Source organism: Melozone crissalis, unplaced genomic scaffold (genome assembly GCF_028551555.1).
Source record: "Melozone crissalis strain CALT ecotype California unplaced genomic scaffold, PUWL_Pcris_2 ptg000008l_1, whole genome shotgun sequence".
Classification (NCBI taxonomy): Eukaryota; Metazoa; Chordata; class Aves; order Passeriformes; family Passerellidae; genus Melozone; species Melozone crissalis.
Genome location: NW_026535786.1, coordinates 7,753,764 through 7,775,597, shown reverse-complemented (window position 1 = coordinate 7,775,597; position 21,834 = coordinate 7,753,764). Strand labels below are relative to the sequence as shown.

General features: G+C 41.9%; 1 protein-coding gene across 2 annotated transcripts; it reads left to right on the top strand.

Moving 5' to 3' along the window:
* Window positions 1-9,486: 9,486 nt before the first annotated feature.
* On the top strand, window positions 9,487-19,138 carry HIKESHI (heat shock protein nuclear import factor hikeshi). 2 transcript variants are annotated; one of them, XM_054269912.1, is made up of 5 exons: window positions 9,487-9,590; window positions 10,328-10,565; window positions 14,205-14,356; window positions 16,901-17,019; window positions 18,778-19,138. In XM_054269912.1, exons 1-5 carry the CDS (start codon window positions 9,561-9,563, stop codon window positions 18,830-18,832), a joined length of 594 nt encoding a protein of 197 aa, XP_054125887.1. In that variant the 5' UTR covers window positions 9,487-9,560; the 3' UTR covers window positions 18,833-19,138. The 2 variants fall into 2 exon arrangements, with proteins under 2 accessions (XP_054125887.1, XP_054125888.1); XM_054269913.1 differs by lacking the exon at window positions 9,487-9,590 and adding an exon at window positions 9,980-10,072.
* The last annotated feature ends 2,696 nt before the right edge of the window (window positions 19,139-21,834 follow it).

Sequence of the window (21,834 nt, the reverse complement as noted above, 5' to 3'; positions counted from 1 at the left end):
CAGAGACTGGCAGTATGAGAAAATGGTCCAGGTATGCTTTGGTGGACAGGGCAGCCACATAACTAAGGAAGTAGAAAGAAGCAGTGCCACTCCAGCATTTTGTTTCAGAGTTTTCTGATACTCTGCCAATACAAGCCAGCCAAAATACACAGGTGGATGACTGCTCTTCTCCAGTATCTTCCCTTGTGGACTCCTTATTCCAAAATAAAAGTTCCTATTCCTGAAAATTAGTTCTGTCCTGGAAGCAAGCTAAGTATCTGCAATGAAACAACATTCAGTCTGAAATCAAAGAGATCACCATAGTGATCTAGTTCTTAATTGCTTTAGCAGGAAAACTGCTCTGCTCATGCTCCCCATTCAGCCATTTCCCAATGCATTTGTGCTAAAAACCCTCCCCTCTTCAAAGGAGGCTGAACAAGGTTCTGTGGTTCCTGTCTAAACCCACAATGATTCTGACAGCAAGGAAAGCAGACAAGTGGTCTGTGTTTACATTGGTCACACTTTTCACACTACTGTATTGTCCTCATTGCTTGTGGAGAATGCTGCAAAGGAAACATCTTTCTCAGAGATGCAGCAATCTTCTCATCTGTTAAAGATTTTTCTTTGATAGAGCTTTTGTGATTTCCATCCTTTAAGGATCTGCCTACTTTTATTTTGCATGGACCACTATGCATATGTATTTTGCATAGTGAGGGAATAAGTCTGAAATGAATCAGTATTTTTGCTGTGCTCAAGTGAGATACTTTGAAAATTCCCCTGGCTGTGGGTTCAGTGAGATCTGAGCAGTTTCCCTTGCAGTGGATAAACACTTTTTCAAGGCCTCATCTCTCTGAGGACATTCTCTCTTAAATCATTAAAATATCTGGTGGTTCTTGTTGCTTGAATTCATCACAGCTTTTGCATAATAAGCATTCTCTAATTTGAGCATGTCACATCCATACAGGGACCGGCATGACCATCAATCCTGGACTCCTGCATAATGATCATCTGCTGGAGAAGTTTCTTTAGTAAGTCCAACATTCACAGCTCAGCTGCAGCATTGCCTGCAGAGAAGTATAAAATCTTGCTTTAAAGACTTCCATATAAATGATCTATCACAGTCTCTAGCAAGGAACATTAAAAACATGAGCCTTACTTTTAAAAAATGCTTCTTATGTAATGTTTGGCTGCACTGGGTACAGAGCATGATCAAGGCACAAATAAATGAGCTCTACACCACTACATGGTGTTCTGATTTTCCCTACAGAAGCTTCTTCATATGAATATCAATTTTTCCCTGAATCCCCTGTATCAGCATTCCTAGAATTGGCTTAGCTTTACATTTCTCTCCCATACCCTTGCTATAAATAGCTATGTCTCATATATCATTTAAAGAGAATAAAACATTACTCCTTGCATTCATTTATTTGATTTTACAGCCTTGCTTGTATGTTAATCAAACGCATAAAGTGCTGAGGTGCATAGGTGCCAAGTAAAAGTCAATATTTTACCATGAACCTCATTTATCTGCATTAGCCTGAAACAAGGTAGATCTGTAAATTTGGACATTATTGAATTTGATGACAAAGATCAATTACAGCATCTTTGACAGGACAGGGATTTGTCAGATGAGGGCGAAAAAGCATCACTTCTTCCCAAGGGAGCTTATAAATGCTGCCTGGGTGACACTGTCCATCTCCTCCAGTGGATCGATGCATGCAAATTCTTAAATAACATTGGTTGTATTTGAAATACAGACCCACAGCTTAAAACAGAGCTAAGTTATAGTGAGCTCTGAGGGACTGTTCAGCAGAATTAGCCAGAATACAAGAAAAAAAGAACTAGAAAGTAATCAAAGTGTCTTCATGGGAGATATGCACAATTTGGCTGCAAAACTGAAAGCAATTCTGAACTCCGGCTGATTCTTTCTGTGTCCAGTGCACAAATACCAGCCAGTTTAATGATCACTGTGGTAGCGCAGATTTTTAATTTACAAAGCTCCCCAGAAGCACAAGCACTAGATTTTCAAAGGAAACTTTAAAAATTAACCTCCCCTGATGGAAGCCACTACATTTCATTGAAGCCAATGCCTACAAATGTGTAGTACTTCCTATCCATCCTTCAGCACTATGACCTTTCTCCATCACTGTGTAGGAAGAATTAGTCTGTCCTGCTTGGCTTGTCTGAAATTCAGACAAGGTTTCACAAAGGAAAAAACATTTAAACCATTTCTTTTTTTCCAGACTCCCATCCAAGGGCTGCTGGGTACCATAATAGCCTTCGAACTTACTAGGAATTGAAGAAGTTCAGGGTGTCTCAGGATTGATCATGTATCTCAGTATGTTTTTCCAAATCCTAGAAGCCAAGGCAAACCACATCTCTAATGCATATTTTTAATTAGCAGATAGGCAGAGATTAGTTACTATGGATCAAGTCTTTAAACATGGAAATCCTGTAACCCTGACAGAACTTTATTAGACTGCTTTCACAAAGAAGGGCTACAGGGTTATATTCTGTATTTTCACTAGCAAGTTCTATGTAATTCAAAAAAAGCAAAAGCTCTCTTAAAAAAAGTCATTTTGGGTTGAATAAAACCCACCACTCGTGCTGCATTTCTGCTTACAAAAGATAGGAGTACATGTATTGTATAAAGCTGATTTATTAGCATGATAATGAGAGTAGGTAGTGCTTTTAGTCACATCTGTCCTTCATGGAAGTATTCCAGCCCACACAAAAAGCAAACACAGATGCTGAATCCAAGTGCACTTCCACTTAAACTGACACTAATCTCACCCCTATTGCATCTAGTGAGATGTGACTGAACAAAAAGCACTTGGACAGCTCTGAAATGCAATAGGACCTTTCTGGACGTGCAGGCTAGCCCCACCAAAATAGCAGCTGTCTGCAGTCATGAGTGAGAACCAGAAAAACAGTGGTGGGAGGCATGTTAGCAAAGCTGAGGACTCAAAGCTCAGCCAAATGACCATGCAGAGAGGTTCTCCATTCTGAACAGGAAAGCAAATAGTCAGCTATGATGCAGAGTTAGCACACTTTCTGAGAGCAGGAGTCAACAACCCATGCAATTAACTACTGCCAAAGCTCAGTGCATTCCACACACAGCAAGCCAGAAGGTTAGTATGTGTTAAAGAAGGTTAGTATGTGTTACTTGGGACATGTAGCTGTCATGGTCTGCCTGACTGCATGCTGCCAAGTGAAACACAAGGAGGTTACCTTCACCTGGGACAGAATGACTTCAGAAATGCTCAGCTATGATGTCTCAATGTCAAGTTGGAACAGACCAAGACAAGCAAAGTCAACCTGTGAATATCCCCCAAGATTAGTTCACACCTCACCTTCCAGTAGCCTTCTCACAACACCAGCAGTGAACTCAGTCGTCATGGTGTAGAATTTCCTACTTCTTTCAGACTTGAAGAAAAACAGTGCAATTTTGCCCTCAGAATAGCAACACCAGCAGCACACAAGGTAGAAAGTGCCTTCTACCTAGAGAAACAGTTTTCTTCACTGGGAGTGAGCCATGCCTTGCTCATTCTTGATGTATCAGAGGATCTCAGGCACCTAAGATCTTGGGGCTCTTGTGAACACTCTTATGATGGGAATATCATGGACTGGCCATCATCAGAAGCTGAGAAACAGAGTTCAATGAGCTGTAGATGACAGGACAATGCAAGCAAGAACTAAGGGTGAGGAGCCTCCATATATAGTGTAGATCAACACCACCACCTGAAGTTGGACTGCCACTTTGTCCTGTGTTTCTTTTACCCACTGTTTCATTCACAACATCCACAGTTAGCAGATCTAATACCAAATCTGTTTAAACTAATCCAGATTATTACACCAAAAATAGTTTGGAGAACACTTGGCAAGTAACCTGAAGAAGGAAAATACTTTAACAGGAGTGATGAACATGTACAGTTAAGCAGAAGACACAAATCCATGGAGATAGCACAGCTGGATCTAGAAAGCTAAGCTTGGAAAAAACCTTTTGTTAACATTCATCAATAAAGCCAAGAGAATAAGTGTCTTACTTATATTATAAATCAACTGAAACTTTTTCCTTAAGTAGCTGTGTGCTTGTTTCTTTTTATTCATGCACACAAGAAGGAGGTAGATGAACTTTAGACAAAACAGAATTAAACTGATAACTTTAGGGAAGTCAGACTTGTCCATTTGAAGTGGTTAAAACGTGCTTGGAGAAATACTCAAACAGGGTAGGTCTCTAATGATGTGTTACATAACCAAATAGAAATGCCTTCAAAAAAATCCTTACATTGTGACCTATAAAAAATTATTGTACTGTTAAGTGGATACTAAATTCCAAATGTAGATGGCATTAAAAAAAAAAAGTTGGCTTGCTCATACCCCAAGCCTTGGGGACTCCCTGTGTGTGTGGCACGTGGGAGACTGATGGTCCTTGGGATTATTTGGTTTATCTGTTCCATTACTAGTTTTGATCCTGAAAGTATAGTTCACTGCCTGCCAGTTAATGACATAGCATTAATATATTTATGAACTGTTTCATCCTCATTAGGGTTTAAAATGAACAGAGCAGTTTTTCAGCAGAGATACAGCCAGAGCTAATCTCAACTTCTGACACAAAGAATGTTTTTTTAAAATGCCAAATCCTGGTATTTTATCACCATCTGCTGGTGACAAAGTGTCATTCACTTAAAAATGTAAATTCAGTCTCAGCATGTACAAAATAATTCTCTCCATGAAGATTTAGATACCTTAAATGCAGCAAAGACTAGTAAGACATCCATGGAACTCAAGTCCCAAAAGGTCATCCGAGGAACAGATTACATGATCTTCCATACTCTACAAATATTTTATCATAGCTAAAGCTCTCACAGAACCATAGCCAGCTGCTGTCAGGTAACACTAACAGAGGCCTCAAGGTCACTAGTAAGTGAAATAAAATTCACAGTAGAGACACAAATTTCCTCTCCACCACTGGCAAAGGATAGGTCATGCAAGGTCAATATGCCAGGCACTTTTTTGTGACCAAACCAGTCATTGCCTCTTTCAGTTGCCCAGGGGGTTTAAAACTATTTCCCAAATCTCAAAAAATCATCATTACTGAAGAGTAAACTACATTCTTCCTCCTTTTTTGACCTCTGCTGCAACCCATTGCCCTTATGCCTTCCCCGATCTTCTCTGTTCCTCCTTTGCTCCCCTGTACCTCCTACCATACCTAAACTGTGAGCTGGAGAAGAGACCAGATTCCTCCCACTGAAATTCCCATGTAACTGAGGCTGAACTGCCAAGCTGTCTTCTCTAATTACTGGCAACAAAGATGCTGTTCCAGAGGACAGTTTCTGCCTTAGAGGAGCCACTGTCTAGAAACGACAGAATGAAACTGATTTTCATTTAGGTACTTCCCTCAGGTTTATAGGTTGGGTAAGAAGTGCTCAATACTCTCTTCTTGCCTTGGTTCTCAACCTAGAGGCAGCTACAGACAAAATTCTGTACCCCCAGCGAGACTTATTCAGCATGGATGGAACCTGTGGTGCTACATAAGTTTCTCCTGAGCATGTACAAACTGAAATTCTCCAAATAGTTCATATCTAGATACAGGTGAGCTTATTTTCACAGCACCTTATTGCTGTCACCTTACTGCAGGGGTTCCATACTGTTATCTCCTTACCACAAAAGTTTCCGACCTTCTTGGTGTTTCTTGTGGGCAGCTCCTCAGAGCACTGACTCTTTCTTCTTCACAAAGCAGCCACTGACACCAGTTCCTTTCTCAATGAGCCACCCCACTCTTTTATAGCACTCTTCTTCTCATTGCTTACAGCTGTGGCCTGTTAAAAGTCAGGCCTGTTCCTAATCTTTGATAATTGGCCTAGCTGCAACTCCTTAGGGGTGAATTACTTTCTACAACTATATTTTCTTATATTCTATCCCCCTACACCTTTTCTGACTCAAGACTACTTGCCAGCAAATGGCAAGTCTCTCCTCTTACAACATGAGGAAATTAGGGCATCTGAAAGAACATGTCATCCAAATTTCAATTTTGCACTTTGAGTAAAACAAGGCATTTTTGACCCATGTCTTGGAAACAACATCCTGGCTGAAACTCTTACACATATAAAAATATTAACTAATGGAAGCACTTACTGAAAAAAACTTTAGTCCTAATGGTTAAAGTTTGGAAAAGTTGAGAAGAAGGTAAGCAAAGGTCATAATAGTGGAAAATTATAATGCAAATTAAAATCTTTTAATATGAAACAGTGCCACCAATTGCACTTGTGTTCACCATCTCCAGATTTTGATTGCTTTATGTAGTTATTTGGACACACTCAAAAGCATAACTAGGCTACAGTTAGGTTGTGCACTTTGGCTCTTTTTTCCAGTCTCTAAGTAAATATTCAGCCTCTGTGGATTTATCTGGTAACTTTTCCCCAATCACTATTTCTGTAAACAAAGTGCTCACTGACTTCAAAAGGAGAAGATTAACGCTTATGGGTCAACAGCACTGAGAAAAGCACCTACACAACAAATACAGGCCACTGCCCAGCACAAAGACAATTAAAATCTCTTTCTGAAGGGACCTTTGAGTCACTGACCCTGAATCACTTGACATGACACTCCTGCATGCTCCATTTAGCCTTGTTCCTCCTCTGTCCCATCAGGCAGCTCCTTCTTCACCATTACATAACCCTGTCCTTCTTATCACACATTCCCACTATCCCAAATGCCCTCAGCCCTACTCCTCGTACCCAACAGCAGCCTCAGCTGTGCTCTCAAGCCTATTAAGGATTTCATCTGGGGGAAATATACCAAGAAGTGACAAGGACAATCAAAAAACATGGAACAACTTCTGAACAATTAATAACTACATAAGATACAACTCCTCAGGCTAGAAAACATGCAAATTACATAAATTCATAAAATCCTTAATGACCTGGACACTAGACAAGCAACAGAAAAATACACTGGCAAACAAAGAGAAGGTGTCCAGAGAAAGAGGAAAGGAGACCAACAAACCCCCCCACAACCCACCACAGGAATATTTTACAAGCTATTGCTGCTTTTGCAACTGTGACTAATGTGAAAAGATGCTGTCACATTATTGCAAAATTCCATACCTTCTCAGTGATTTCTCATGGACATCTCCTTGCAGCACAAACTCCTTTTCCTCACAGCACAGCCAACAAGCCCCAACTCTCTCTTCACCCACCTACCCCACTCTTTTGTAGCACTCTTCTTCTTATTGGACACAGATGTGGCCTATTAAGGACAGGCCTGTTCCTAATCTTTGGTGATTAGCACAGCTGCAACTCCTCAGGTGTGAGATTACCTTCTGCAGTATCTTCATTATATTACATTCTATCCCTCCACAAAAAGAAGTACAAGAAAATTACTCTTTATTCAGGAAAAAAATTACTTTCCACAGTTCTTGCTGATCCAGCATCCACACCTTGCTGCCCTCCTGTTTAGACATGTGTAGATGCTTCTGGTCTGTGTGTTCAGCTGGGGTCCCAGCACATATTCTGGCACACCACTCACCACTATATCAGTGAAGTTTTGTGGCAATCTGGCCTCCACTTGCCTGAGGTTTCTTCTTCTTTCTCCTGTCTTTGTCTCACCCAGGAACAGAAACATCTCAGAATTTTCTACAAATAACAGTTTTTTGTGTCTAGTGCCACTATCTGTCACTATTGAATAGGAAATACCTTCCCTTCCTGCACAGAGGGAATATGCCTTCTCTGTATGACCTTCTTTTACCTAAATGGCATTACGGCATGGATCTTAGTAGGGGTGCAAGTGAACATCTGTGTCACAGGTAAGTTCTAGAGCAATTTCATAAACAGGCTGAGATTAGCTTTTGGCAGGGGGAGCAGCAGTGGCTCTGCTGCTGTCACTGCACAGAAAGCTCCACAAGTTTAGATAAATAGTAAATAATTAGGTTTAAATTGGGGAAAAAAAAAATCATGCCTAAGCAAGAGTGCATGAGAGCCCTGCTGAGATCAGGCTGCCCTGAGCCTTTCGACACGGTGTAATCTCAGAGGTTTGCAGCAAGCTGGCAATCTGAGATGAGCTCTTGCCTAATTAGCAGATTTCTTGTTGTGTCTCAGTGGCTGCACCGCAGAGCTTGGCCACCCTCCACTAATTTGCAATATCTCAAGCTTTAAAACACTTTCTTTCTTTCCAATTCATTGGGGCCAGCTGGAAAAGCACCTGCCAAGTGGAGAACTCACTTGCAAAGGTTCAAATCCAAAATGAGCCTGGAACTAAGCAGTTCTGCTCTATTGCCTCAGTACTTCTTACACCTGGGCTTCTTACTACATACAAGAGGTGAAACAGGCAAAAATACATATTGCACCATGCCTGTACAAATAACCGTGGGCTAGCATCAGCATTTTTAATAGGTCTTGCTCCCATAATTCCCTCACATTTTCACACTGCAAGGGAGAGGTTGGTTACTCCATCTGGTAGCAGGCACTGGGATCTTCATTTTGTTTAAGTTTTTAGCATTTGGAAAGGCAGCACAATCCTTTGCTAAAACTTTACTACCACAAAGTGAGCAACAAAAGCAACAGCCTGGGAGCTTCCCCAGTGACAGACCTCTGCCATAAGCTGCAGCTGCAGTGCCCAGAGTCTGGGAGGGCAGAGGACAGGAGAAGCTGTCCACCCAATGTGATCCTGGCTGCAGGAAAGACCCTGACATTGCCTACAGGGATGGGTGAATCTCAGGTCTCACAGTCCATAGCAGCACACTGGCATGGTAAAACGGGACAGGGTTCATAAAGATTTGAGACAGACATATAAACACGAGTATGATTAAGATTGAAGCCTGAATCCAAGTACCCGTGTAAACACCAAATGACACATGAGAACAAGATTTAAAGGAATGGCTTCTACAGAAAGTGCAGAACACTGTTCTCAGTACTCAAAGCAAGGAACGATTTGTTTCCATTTGTTTCCTGTGCTCTGACACCCAGGAGACCACAAGCAATGAAGCACAGGAGCTCCCCTCAGCCCAAAGAACACGGGTGCAGCTTACATTGCACTAACTTGCAAGGGAACTGCCCTGAGAACAGAGATTGAAAACCAATCTTTGTGTCTTGAGCTGAGGGGAACTTTTGTCATAATTTATGAGAGATTTACCAGAGGAACTGCTTCTCCTCATCTCCCTCTTCATTTTCTTCCTCTGTTGCCTGATTTCACCCCATGCCTACACGCCATTATCATGGATCTGTGACAACTCAGCCTAGCTAAAACATAAGGCCAAAGTCTCTGCGGTACTTTTGCTGAGAGCACTCCTGCCCACAGCCCCTGAGGCAGGTGCAGGGCTGGCCCGGGGCAGCGCCACCCATCACGCGCATCAGCGCCGTGACGGGAAAAACTACATCTCCCGGCATGCTTCACCCCGACTAACCCACACCGCCTGTGCGCGGCCGCGCATTTCACCGCGGGAGTTGTAGTCCGTGTCGGCGGCGCCGCGGAAGTGACTCGGTGGTGCCGGGGTGAGCGGGAGGCGTGTTGACTTTCCGGGGACGGCGCTCATGGAGGCTCGGGAGTAGCGAGGCGTCTGAGGGGGTTCGCCGGCCGCCGCCATGTTCGGCTGCCTGGTGGCGGGCAGGCTGGTGAGCGCTGCCCGGGCCCGGGCGGGGCCCTCAACCCGCTCGGGGGCGGGGTGGAGCTGCCGCAGGGCCCTAGGCCCCCCGGCCCCAGGCAGGGGCCCCGCCTGCCCGGCGCTCGGCTGGCGGCTGCCCCGCGTCCCCGCAGGCTGCTGCCTTGTCGAGCGTCCGTGCCGGGAGGCGCTTGCCATCCCCCTGGCAGTGTTGTCTCCTCAGAGACAAGCTGGGAGCTTAAAAGAAGCTTTTTAAGGCTAGATTGTGCCTTGGCTGCAAGGATGTGGCATCTCGGGTAAAGAGGAGGGTATCTTTTGCTCTGGCATTCATTCAGCCATCCTTCTGCTGCCTTTCTCAAGGTCTATTGTATTTCCTATGTGAACAGGTTTCCATGATCCTGGGGTTGTGCCAGCCAGGTGGTCAACAGCCACTTCTTAGTGACTTGGCAACCTCTTCTGCACCCTACTTTCCTCCTACGCACATGGGGAGCGAAGGTATTCTGATCCTGTAGTCCCGGGTGGGATATGTGTTCAGTGCAGGTAGAACAAGACTGTTGTGTCTTTCTGGTAATATTTTTTGCAGTTGTTCTTCTGCTGTGTTTGACTTTTATCTGGCTATTTGCTCTTTAGGCTAGTACGTTCCTCACTTTTTGTTATGTACCACTTTAGGTGTATTTCTGTAAAAGGAAATTCACAGACAGATGAAGATGAGAAACACGTTAATACTAATAAAAGTTTTGTTCTCTTTAGGTGCAAGCTGCGCCCCAACAAGTGGCTGAAGACAAATTTGTATTTGATTTACCAGACTATGAAAACATCAACCATGTAGTGGTCTTCATGCTGGGAACTATACCTTTTCCAGATGGAATGGGAGGATCTGTCTATTTTTGTTACCCAGACCAGAGTGGGATGGCAGTGTGGCAGCTGCTGGGGTTTGTCACTAATGAGAAGCCAAGTGCCATCTTCAAAATTTCTGGTCTCAAATCCGGTAAGACTGGTAGAACGTAGCAGTCAGTGCAACAGATGTGTTCCTGAATGCATAAGGGATAAACGTGTGAAGGTTGCTTTGAATAAAAAGCTACTTAAAAAGGCAGCACACTCTGTGTTTTCAGATAGTGTTGAGCAGATGTACTGAAAGCAGCCTGTCATCTTCATGGAAGTCTGTCTGTGTGTTACTGTTCCTTGTGAAGTTGCTGTCTCATCTTCTCTTGTGTGTGGTGTTGATCTGGAAATTCTTCTAAGCAGACTTGATGCGTTTTTGTCCTCTGCATAGAGGAAAAATGACCTTGTAAATTCCCTGCCATGGTTTTAGGTGTTTGTCTAGACATGCCAGCAGCATTTTCTATCAGCCTCCTCTGCTAAGTGGTTGTATTCTTTGTAGCACAGACAGATTTTGCAGGGAGTGGAGCCTGGCAGTGATTTCTGACAGCTGGCACTACCCAGCCAGGGGCAGTTGCTCTGTAGAACTGGCCAATAGAGGGTGTCCCCATTGGAAAGCAGCTTTCCAAATGTTTTAGTACTTGTGGCACACTGAGTAGAATATGTGTGTGTGTGTCTGTGTGTGCATGTGCTTTCCTAAGTACGAGGGGTGTGCTGTGTGCATTCTAAAAATGATGAGACATTCCAATGGCACACCTTTGTTGGATGAAAGGGACAGATACATCAGTCAAGCAGCTCAAAGTGTTACAGTGATAAAGTAGTACACAGCTTTTGTAGGTTTGGATGTAGTTTACATCTTTAACTCAAATTTCTGTTGAATTAAGCGTTGAGGTTGCTCTGCTAAAATGCATTCATTCATAACATGGCATTCTTTCTTTTGGGTCAGTCCTGGATGTGGCAGTATGGTTGAGTTAAGGGCTTTCAAGCTGCAAAGCAAAATGAATTCTGATCATACACATTCCTCAGAAATTTGGGCTTGCTTCAGAAGAGGGAGCACCTTCAGAAGGGTTTTGGGGATGTGATTTTGTGTATCCCAAAGCTGTGTGGTCAGTGCAACAGTAAAGTATATCACCAGTGCTTTTGGTGTATATTTCTTGTGCTTGAAAGACTCACTGGTGTGTGGTCTGTGACAGCTTTGGAGGAAGATGCATTTTCAGATGCTTTTTGCATGATTAGCTGTAATTTCCTGGTAAGGGCTGTTCTCAAGGAAGAACTCAGTGACATAGCTGAACACATTTGCAGTGCCTTGAGGCACTGCTGTGCTTGATTTGAGCAGCAGAGAGCTCTGCCATTCCCATTGTCTGCAGCTTAGCTCTGACTGTGAACTCAGTCTAAGCTACACAATCTAAGTTTCCATGGTCATAAACAATTTTAAGGTGTAGAAGAGAAACATAACAGAGAGCTGGAATCATTGAGAGACGTTGCTGCTGCTTGAACTCTGCATTTTGGATTTAATACCAGCTTGAGAGGACCAAGGATGTGTCCCTGTCAGCTCCCTGGGAAGCAGTAGTTGTAGCAGAGTTTCATTTGTTTACATGTAGAGAAGGGACTTAGAAATGCACCCTGCCTTGGAATTGAAAGGTTTTTATGTTATGAAGGTGTGGTAAAAATAGAAAACAAACTTTGGGCTTGTATTTTGCACCCTTACTGGGAGTAGGTTCACAGGTGGGGTAAGAGTTACAGCAGAGCCTTTTCCATACAGACTTCTGCTGCAATGCTGTTTATGTACTAATATCATGTCTGCATTTGAGGCCTACACATGGGTAAGGGTTTTATTGTGGCCAGGCTGAAAGGTAAAGGGCTCAATCACTGAATTAAGGGTTCAATGACGGGAAAGAAATGGGTGGAAAAATACTTTTCTAAAAGCAGTTTCTCTGCAGTGATGTAATGTGTTGGAGAGTGTACTGTCTGAATACAAAAAACTGAGCTTGTATTTCAGTACTGATTAACATTCTCTGCATTTGTAAGGTTTGGCATGCTAATTGCAAGAGCCAAGCATGGAGAACTTGGAGTGTATTTCTCCTGGTGTAAGCATGGCAATGGATGCTTTTATTTCACACTTTTAGGCAGACATCTTTCCAAGGCCGTGGTTCTGTGGGAGTTCATGGAAAGTGAATGGAATGTATGTGTTTTATTGTTTGTATCATGACTGTCATTGTAACAGAGCCTGTTGCTTGAAGATGTTACATTTTTACTGACATTGCAGTTTCTCAGGTGAAGATGCAAAACTTGTACCAGTTCTGTTTCTGTTGGGATTTTAATACTGACTTGATACTTGGTTTCTGATAGCTTGTATCGAGCAAACATCCAACAACAGCAAATGTGAGATGATGCAGCAATACAATGGCGTTTCTCAGTAGAGGTTCTAAATAGCATTTCAGGAGATGAACTCTCTTCTTACTTGGTTTGTGTTAAAGTAACATTTTAATAGGAGTGCTTTACTCATAAGGTAGCACTATATTGCAGCTGTAGGATCTGGACTAAGGAGCAGCACTTCAATTGAAAAGGGTGCTGAGTTTGTGAGTGCACTTTCTGGAGGGGTTGGCTGTTTGCTTCTTTGTGCCTTGTGTCTCTGCAGAGGAATGGTCGAGTTCCTGAGGTCTTCAGTCCTCATCTCAGTTCAACTTGTCAGACTGTTTTTGCTGGCTGAGTTTTTGACTAAGTGAGATGGTGGTTTTGATCTCCATTAGCCTTTCTGGCAGCCCAAGATAGTGCTGACTGGTCTGCAGGACAGCTCTTGATTAGCTTTGCTTTCTCCTGCTACTAAGAGGCCAGAGAGTGCTGCTGAAACATTGCCTGTGTGTTAAGAGTGTACTTGACTAGTGTGTTCCCACAAACACAGGTGCAGTATTAGTGTTTGCTTACTGATAGCACTCTGGTCCCACAGGCCTTTTCCTGCATTTTCCTTTAGAGATGCTGACAGAAGAGTACATGATTTAAGTGATGCTGAGTGTCTGTCCTTGTTTGCAGAGACCTTGGCAGAAGCTGGGACTGAAAGTATGGGTTGAGAAAGGTCAGAAGTGAGGGCAGAAGGCTGGGATGGTGCCTGTGTTTGTGGCATGCAGTTTGGGGATGGTTCCTTGTTTTCTTTGTGGCACTTGCTAAGTCAGAGACCTCTCTGTTCCATGACTATTTCTTTGACCTTTGCTGCTTTTGGTGGGTTTTGGTAGTTCAGATGAGACCTGGGGCTGCCCAGCCTTCCGTGAGTCAGAGGGGTCATAAAGCAGTGCTCGCTACTTTTTCAGAGCAGGTTCAGTAGAATGTGGCTTTAATGAGTGAATCAAACAACTGCAGCAGTGATGCATATTTCTTGTTTATCTGCAATTGCCCAAATGTGAATTAAAAACTTGGTTCCTGTAGAAAAAGGTTCTGCTCTTTCACTCACTGATCATATTCCCTCTTTCCATTTACTTCAGAGGGAGCTGTAAAGTCATGTTTTTTCTGGTTTTTAAAAATTTCCTAATGATCTCTTGTGCTTTTTAAATGTACCAGTCACACTGTTCTATCTGTTGTGCTTGTGTGTACTTTTGCCTGTGCTTGGACTGTGGTTTTTCTGCATTTCCTGGGAGAGAGAGATCGCTGTGGTGGGAGCTGGGGAATGCCTTCTACGGGAGAAACACGGTGGTTGAAGTTACGCAGCCTTTCCGTGTGTGCCAGACCTAACGTGTGCTGTTCGTGGTGCTTTCAGGGAAGGGAAGTCAACACCCCTTTGGTGCCATGAACCTCCCACAGACACCAACAGTGGCTCAGATTGGAATCTCAGTGGAACTGCTGGAGAACCTGGCCCAGCAGACTCCTGTTGCAAGTGCTGCTGTGTCATCAGTAGATTCATTCACAGAGGTAGCCTGGACTTTCGTTTTCAGAAATTCTCTTTCTGTGGAAGTCTCAAGAATTGAGCCTCTGAAGCACTAACTGGGGAGTGGGTAGGGGATGCTGCTGGGGGTGGCAGTAGGATTGTAAGCAACCTAATAATTGTCAAATCATTTGGTTGGGTGCCTTGATACTATGAAATTGCTTTTTCTTACACTGAAAAACTGTCTCCTGTAAAAGACTGGAATTTTCATCCTCAGTGACATGAGGCCAAGAGGTTCACTTGTGTCAATGTCCCTCTACTCTAAAAATATTTATATACTTCTTATAGGAGCAGCTATGACTAAATATGTGTAAGAGAGAGTGGATCTTTGATGATTTGTAGGTGCTGAAGCTTCAGTACGTAGACTTGCAGGGATGGTCAGAAATTACTCACACATTAAGGCAAATGTGGCCATGGATGCAGAGAGATATTCAGGTGTACCACTTTCCCTGGAGAAATCCTTCTGATGTTGCTCTGCAGAACTACAGAATTCTGCCCTTTCCCACACAATGGGGTTTTTTCTGTTGTTTTTCCCCAGTGCCTTTTCTGTGGATCAGGCCTTGGGCTACAACGTGCCATTTTTTAACCCAGCCTGTCCATTAGTTTGATCCTCTGGAAATCCTCAGCCAGCTCTGGGAGTTCGTTGGCAGTCTGAGAGCAGTCCCAGGCAAGCTAGACCTGCACAGTGGATCTTGATTTCCCTAACACTGATGGCTCTGGCATTTTCTTTCAGCATTTCAGCAGTTGCTGAGGCTTTTCTTCAGGCCTTTTTTACCTTCTCACTTTCCTTCCAGGTGCTTGCTGAGATTGGTAATTGTACAGTAATTGTACAGTAATCCTGATACTGTAGTTGATGTTCTTTGGCAGTTTATACACATTGTAGCTCCAGATAGGTAATGCTTTTTGCAGAAAGTTACCATGACTAGGAGTTGACCAACAGCTGTCTTTGTATAGTACAGTTAATTGAGCTTTTCTGGAGTTGTTAGGTGCTAATGACACCTAAAAAATATTTCTGATTCCACAAATATTTATTATAGCAGTAGTTAAGTTAGGAGGAATAACCATATCAGGTCAGGTGCTATATCAGGTCATTTGCAAGGTGGCTCATGGATTTTTCTGGCAGTAGTATTTAAAGAAAAAGAACCACCTCATGATTGCATAACATTTTTACAAATGTTATTCTCAGTTAAGTGAATTTTTCTGTTGAAAAAGAGCAGCATCTAACTCTGAGCATCTTAACTGAAATTGTAATTGCCTTCAAGGAATGCAGTTGACCCAAAGGGTGAAGTACTACTTACTCCTACAGAGAAAATGTGTGAGGTCAAAGTGGAAGGAAACCTTTGCAGGAGTAGATTGCAGAGGAAGGGCATGTATGACTGGGAGCATATTTGTGAATAATGAATAGCTTTCGTTTCATATTTGACATCAGCTCTTTGGAACTGCTACATTATAGCAATAAAAGTGTTTTTTTAAATGGCAAAATCATCTGTTGCTACCCTAAGTTATGGAGTTGATCTCCTATTATATTTTTAGTAAGTTTTATGAAGATTTATGATTGAATATGTCTTTTTTATGTGTATAAATGTATATAAAAAAGAAGTAGGACAAAACCATTGAGTTCTGCAATGAGGGTAGGGTTCTGGGATATGATTTCTTCTGCTCCTTTTGTCAGAGAGGAGCACAAGACTGCATTTATTAACTCAGGCTCTGTTTTGTTTTCCTGTATCATTTCACTGTCTGTGAAATTTTCTGTATGAAAATTCTTTGTTCTCCTATCAAAGCAAAGCATAACTTTTTTTTTTCTTTTTTTTTTTTAATAGAGGAAATAAGGAGGTACTGTATCTTGTATATTTGTAGGCTGGCTGGGAATGTCCTACAGCCTTATCCTCTGCACACGGGGCTTACTGTTCCTTGGCCTCTCTTTCACTCTTTTCTTTCCTAGTCCTACAGTTTAGGAGTGCCCTGTGCATCCTTTAGGTGTTTTCCCCACAAGATCTTGTGGTAAAAGATGCCAGGACAGCAGCCCTTCTGTGGGGAATGCTAAAGGAAATTGCCCTGTCACTGGAGTGTGATGTGCTGTAAATAGATTGCAGCCTTTTCCAATCGTTTAACAAGTGTTTTTCTGGGAGCTGGAATGGCAGCTTTGGCCCAGTCTGGAGTTCTTCTGATTATTCAGTTTGGAGGAGAGGGACAGCTCTTGTCACTGCATCACTTCTTTGTCACACAAACAGAAAATGTTCTTCCCAAAGCTGTTTGTCCAGTTGGATGAAACTGAGCAGGGAGAGGGCAAGTGAAGATTCTTAAAATGATTTCTGGATGCCAGATGGATCTGAGGGCAAGACTGAAGCTTGGGATGTTTTGATCATTGTCTCTAGACCTACTACATCCACTTTCCCACTGTGTTTTAGATGACAGTGATGAAGTAATGACAAAATTACTTCATGTAGGAGCTGTATATCTTAAACTTTTGCACAAAAGTTCAAATTGAAGAAAGAACTTCCTTAAAATATCTCTTCTTTTTTTTTTTTCAGTTCACTCAGAAGATGTTGGATAACTTCTATAACTTTGCTTCCTCGTTTGCTGTCACTCAGGCACAGATGACCCCGAATCCTTCTGAAGCTTTCATTCCTGCAAATGTAGTTCTGAAATGGTAATGGCAGTGATCTCTAGTAACAAATGGGTTTTTTCCTAGGCATTAGACCATCATTTCTAAGCACTCAACTATTGTAAGGCTATTCAGTGAGATGATGCAGAAGTGTTTAAAATTGTTGTTTATTTCTAGTATAGAGAGGTCCTTCCCACTGTTTTTATATTTATTTGTCAGCTTTTTTTTTGTTAGAAAAGTGCTGTGCAACCAATGAAACTTTTTTGGTTCTACAAGGGTTGCTTTTAACATATGTGCATTTGCCTTGTGTTGCTGATAATGCAAATGCTCTGGAGTTATGGGAAGACAGAGCACACTGATACTCATCAATTTATGCTTATTTGTTTTATTTGGTCTCTTCCTAGACATAGTTCCAGCATAGTTGCCTTACTTAAGAATATGTGAGAGGTGATGAAATCATGTTACTAGTTGACCTGGTTGTGTCACCAAGATCCTTGAGTGTAAATACACAAGTCCCTCTGGGAGTTGTCTTCCAGGGACTGGTTTAATAACTGTCTGGGGATAGCCTGTGTAGTCTGGAGATAAATTGTGAACTGCAGGCAATCCTTAAGGTTATCTGAAAATGTCTTTCCTGTCAGTTTGGCCTTATTTATTTAGCCTCTGCAGTATTAACCTAAGCCCTTCTTTAATCTCTGTTTGAGACTATCTGAATACAGTTTTATCATTAGTAAGATCTCATGAATATGCAAGCAGCTGATGAGAGCCCTGTGTATTGTTTGGGAGTGTAATTTGATGCAGATGCCTTGTGTTTAGAAGTAACTACAAACTCCATGAATTGTATGTGGGCAGGGTCTCCGATGTGACTGGTGAGTGCCTGGGTGAGGCTGAATTGGTTTTAACCCTCCAGGCTTTTCTCACTTAAGCTGGGCTATGAACTATGAAGTTTAGGAGAACATTTTGTGGTTTCCTTTGTTTCATTGGCAGTATCTTTTGATTCCTTACATTTTGAGTTTGTGAGGATTAAAAGGGGAGATTTAACTTTTGTGGCTCAAAGCCTATAGGCTTCTCTATATTTTTCTTGTAGAAAGGCAAAGAAATTGTATATTTTGTCTGTTTCTTCACTGTGTGTCAACAGTGAATTCTGATGCTGTTTGTTTATAGTTTGCTTGGTTTTGTGAGTATGAAAATTGAAATTAGGACAGCATGTGTGCATACATGTTTGCCTTGTATGTTAGAGACTTACGTTTCCCTATTTGATTTTACTAAAACATTACCATCCAGCCTCAGATTCATACATTCATTCATGATTTCCTAGCCCAAAAATGCTATGCATAAAACAGTCACTTACAATTCATGGACTTGTTTAGGTTGGAACAGACCTTTAAGATGGAGTCCAACCATTCCCCTCCTGCTGCCAAGTGCACCACAAACCCAGGGCTGATAAAACATGTCCACGTGTCTTTTAAACACCACCAAGGATGGTGGCTCCACCACTTCCAGTGCTTGACAACCCCTTCAGTGGAGAAAATGTTCCTCATGTCCAATCTAAATCAACTTACCATTTTACTAAGCTTGAATGAGTCTCCTCTGGGGTACTGCTTTAATGAAATTCATCTTGGTGAAATACACAAGTCTAACTGCAAATATTCTAGATATGCAAATGGACTTGTGATTTCCTGGTGTGAAGTAGATGTAATTTATCATGTTCTCTGCATAGACTAAATTATTTGTACCCTTTTTTAAAAACACAATTTTATATGCAGGAGCTGTAATTTTTTTGTTGTTTTTTTTTAATTTTTCTAGGTATGAAAACTTCCAGAGACGTCTGACACAGAACCCTCTCTTCTGGAAAACATAAGCTTAAATTCTGTCATTTGGGGTTCTTTCTAAAGTGTTACCTGAAAGATGCATCAAGTAACTACTGAAGATTTTCGTGGGGGAGGAGGGCAAAAACCCAAACAACGATTAGTCTAAATAGACAAACTAGTAACTTTTATATTACTCTTGAACAGTATTTAAAATTAAAATCAATGAAAATGACTAGTCTGCATGTTGGTTTATTTAATTGAAGTGCTTGGCTGCAACAAGAAATCAGTGTTCCATGTAGAAATACTTCTTTGAAACTGCATTTAAAGTGGAAAAAATTACAAGTTGAAAAATGGCAGCGCTGTGTCATACTTGTGTGGTGCTTTGGGGTGTTGTACACAAACTGAATGCAGATTTTTCCTTCTTTACCTCATTTGAAGGGTAATCAAACAACTGTGAATATGCTGATGATTTTCCTGCTGGTACTTGCACTGTAAGTTCTTCCATTTTGTGGACAACCAATATTCTTGTCCCCAGCTCATATAAATGGTACAGCAGTATTTCCCTCTTTGGCAGTAAGAAACTATTGAGCTTAATCTTGGAGTACCTGTCTTTAACTTTTTCTGTATGAAAATGTAATGAAGAGGAATCTTTGGGAACTTTGGCTGTGCTAGAAGAATTATTCTCAGTAATAAGAGAGTAAAATCTCGTTTCTCTTAGAAACAGATGTGGGGTGTCTGATAATACTGTCTAGGTTACTGGCACCAAAGGCTGTCACATTTGTTCATAAATCCATAGGATTTTGGGGTGGTCTGAGTGGTTCTCATGACCAGTGCAGTTTCTGCTGGTGCCACACATGCCCAGGTATCTCATAGGTGAGCTCCAGCTGGCCCTTCTGTTCACTAGATTAGCTTGATCAGAAATACTATTTTGAACAACAGATCTTGGTTTTGTAAGTTACTTTCTGTAACTAAGGACTAAGACTTGTTCCCAAAGCACTGGCATGAAAATAAAAGTTTTACTGGTTTCATTGACTGGGGAATGAAGCCTTTAAGGAGTCCTTTATCAAGTCAAGTCAGCCTTAGGTACACTTGTCCTGAGAACAGAAACTCAGTCCTGCAAACATGCCCAGTGACACCCTATGTCATTTCTGCCTCAGCTTAAAATGGACTCTCTTCCCTTGCATAAAAGCAGAGGGACTCAAGTAATAAAAGGAATGAGCTCAACCTGGGACCCAGAAGAGGAGGAAAACAGACTGATGAAACCCAGGAAAGCTGTTGTAAGAACAGCTTTTGAAAAGTAGAACTAATTCTCCCCCAAGTAATTTATGGAACAAAGCTCATTTCCTAAAAGCCGTGGCACAGATGCAAGACTGAAAGGTTTGGGTTGCCTGCTTGACTAAAGCCTTAATTTTCTTAAAGACACATTTGTAGGCCAAATGTTTGTAGAGAAGCAGCAATGAGGGAACTTAGTAGAGGCCCAGACTGAACTCCCTCATCAGAATGGGTCATTAGGATCATTCTGTGTGACCTCTCAAATTCTGCTGCAGGATGTGGTAGTTTTGTCACACAGGTGGCAGATGCCTCACATAGCTGGTGATAGAAGTGGATCAGACAAGACAAGAGGGACCACATGGAAGTTAAGAGTGGTCACTGCTCAGCTTCTCACACTTTTAAGGAAGGATCTGGCTGGTGTGGAAATAAGTAATTAACACTTCACAAGCCATTGCAAGGCATCAGGAGTTAGGGAATAGGTGTCTACATGATGTAGCAGACTCATTCCACCAGCAAATTAACAAAGGAGTGATTTATTTGTAAGAAAAAGAGGTACTAGCTACAACTTCCTCATCTGACTGGCCAGAGCTGCCCTCTATGAAATAATCCTCATGTCACTACTCCTTGTTGCAATTTTCTATGGCCCTCACTGTCATGGTTTGGTGAAGAGCAAGTCATAGAACGAATGGTATTTAAACCCAAGGGCCCTGTTTGGGCACAGGCTGTCACTCTGCTGCTCACTCTTCTCTCTACTAGTTATAACAAGCTACTTCTGTCCTGACCAAAGCTGCATTCTAGTTATTCCAGATGCTGGTGGGAATGTTGTTTGGGCTTCAGGAGGCCAGACTAGACCATGTGGGTGAGGTCACTAAGTCCAGCATGAGTGCTGTGGCTGCTCTTACCCCTGCTCCAGTCATTGGGCTGTAAATGAAAGTATGTATTTATATGGAGTTTGAATAATTCAATAGTACAGGTTAAGGACTTCTCCCAGTGCTGCAGCCACTGTGGGTTCAGCAGGTGTTTCTGAGCTCACTGAATGTAGCACATGCTTGAGAGCATCATTGTAAATTACTTTGCTTTCCTGCTGTGATTGAGCTTACAGAATAGAAGCTCACAGAGGGAACAGTCTATCCCCCTTCAGTACCAGTATTTTGCCTTTCACAGCTGCTGTTGAAAGTAAGAACTGATTCATTTCTACAGGTTGTGTGGATGGCCAGACTATGCTTCTCAAACATAAGTGATTTTTCTTCCTCAGATTTGAAGCATAGGATTTTGGTGGGTGAGTTTCACTAGCTCTGTGAGATCCTATCATATGATCACTAGTTAGGATGCTTGATGAAACAGGCATTCAGTTTGTCTAAGAAAATTTAATTTAAGAAACTCCAGGGTCTTCTAACCTGTCTCCCAACAACACTTCTTATCTCAACATTGTGGTTTTAAAACCACATGGGAGAACAGGATTATAGGAAAAAGATCTGAGGAGAAACAAAGATACATACATTCATCTATTTTGCCTTTAACATATTTTATATATATATATATATATATATATATATATATATATACATTTTTTCTCCAACATATTTTACATCTATATATATATGTATATATACACATATACACTTTTTTTTTTCCTCCACACACAAAACACTAAAATTCCTTTGCCCAGGTACAGCCAGAGGTAAAATGCCTGTAATAGTAACAGCCTCAATGTACTGCAAATTATTTTGTAATGATCCTCCTACATTTAGAGTAATTTTCCCATTCCCAGTTTCTAGAT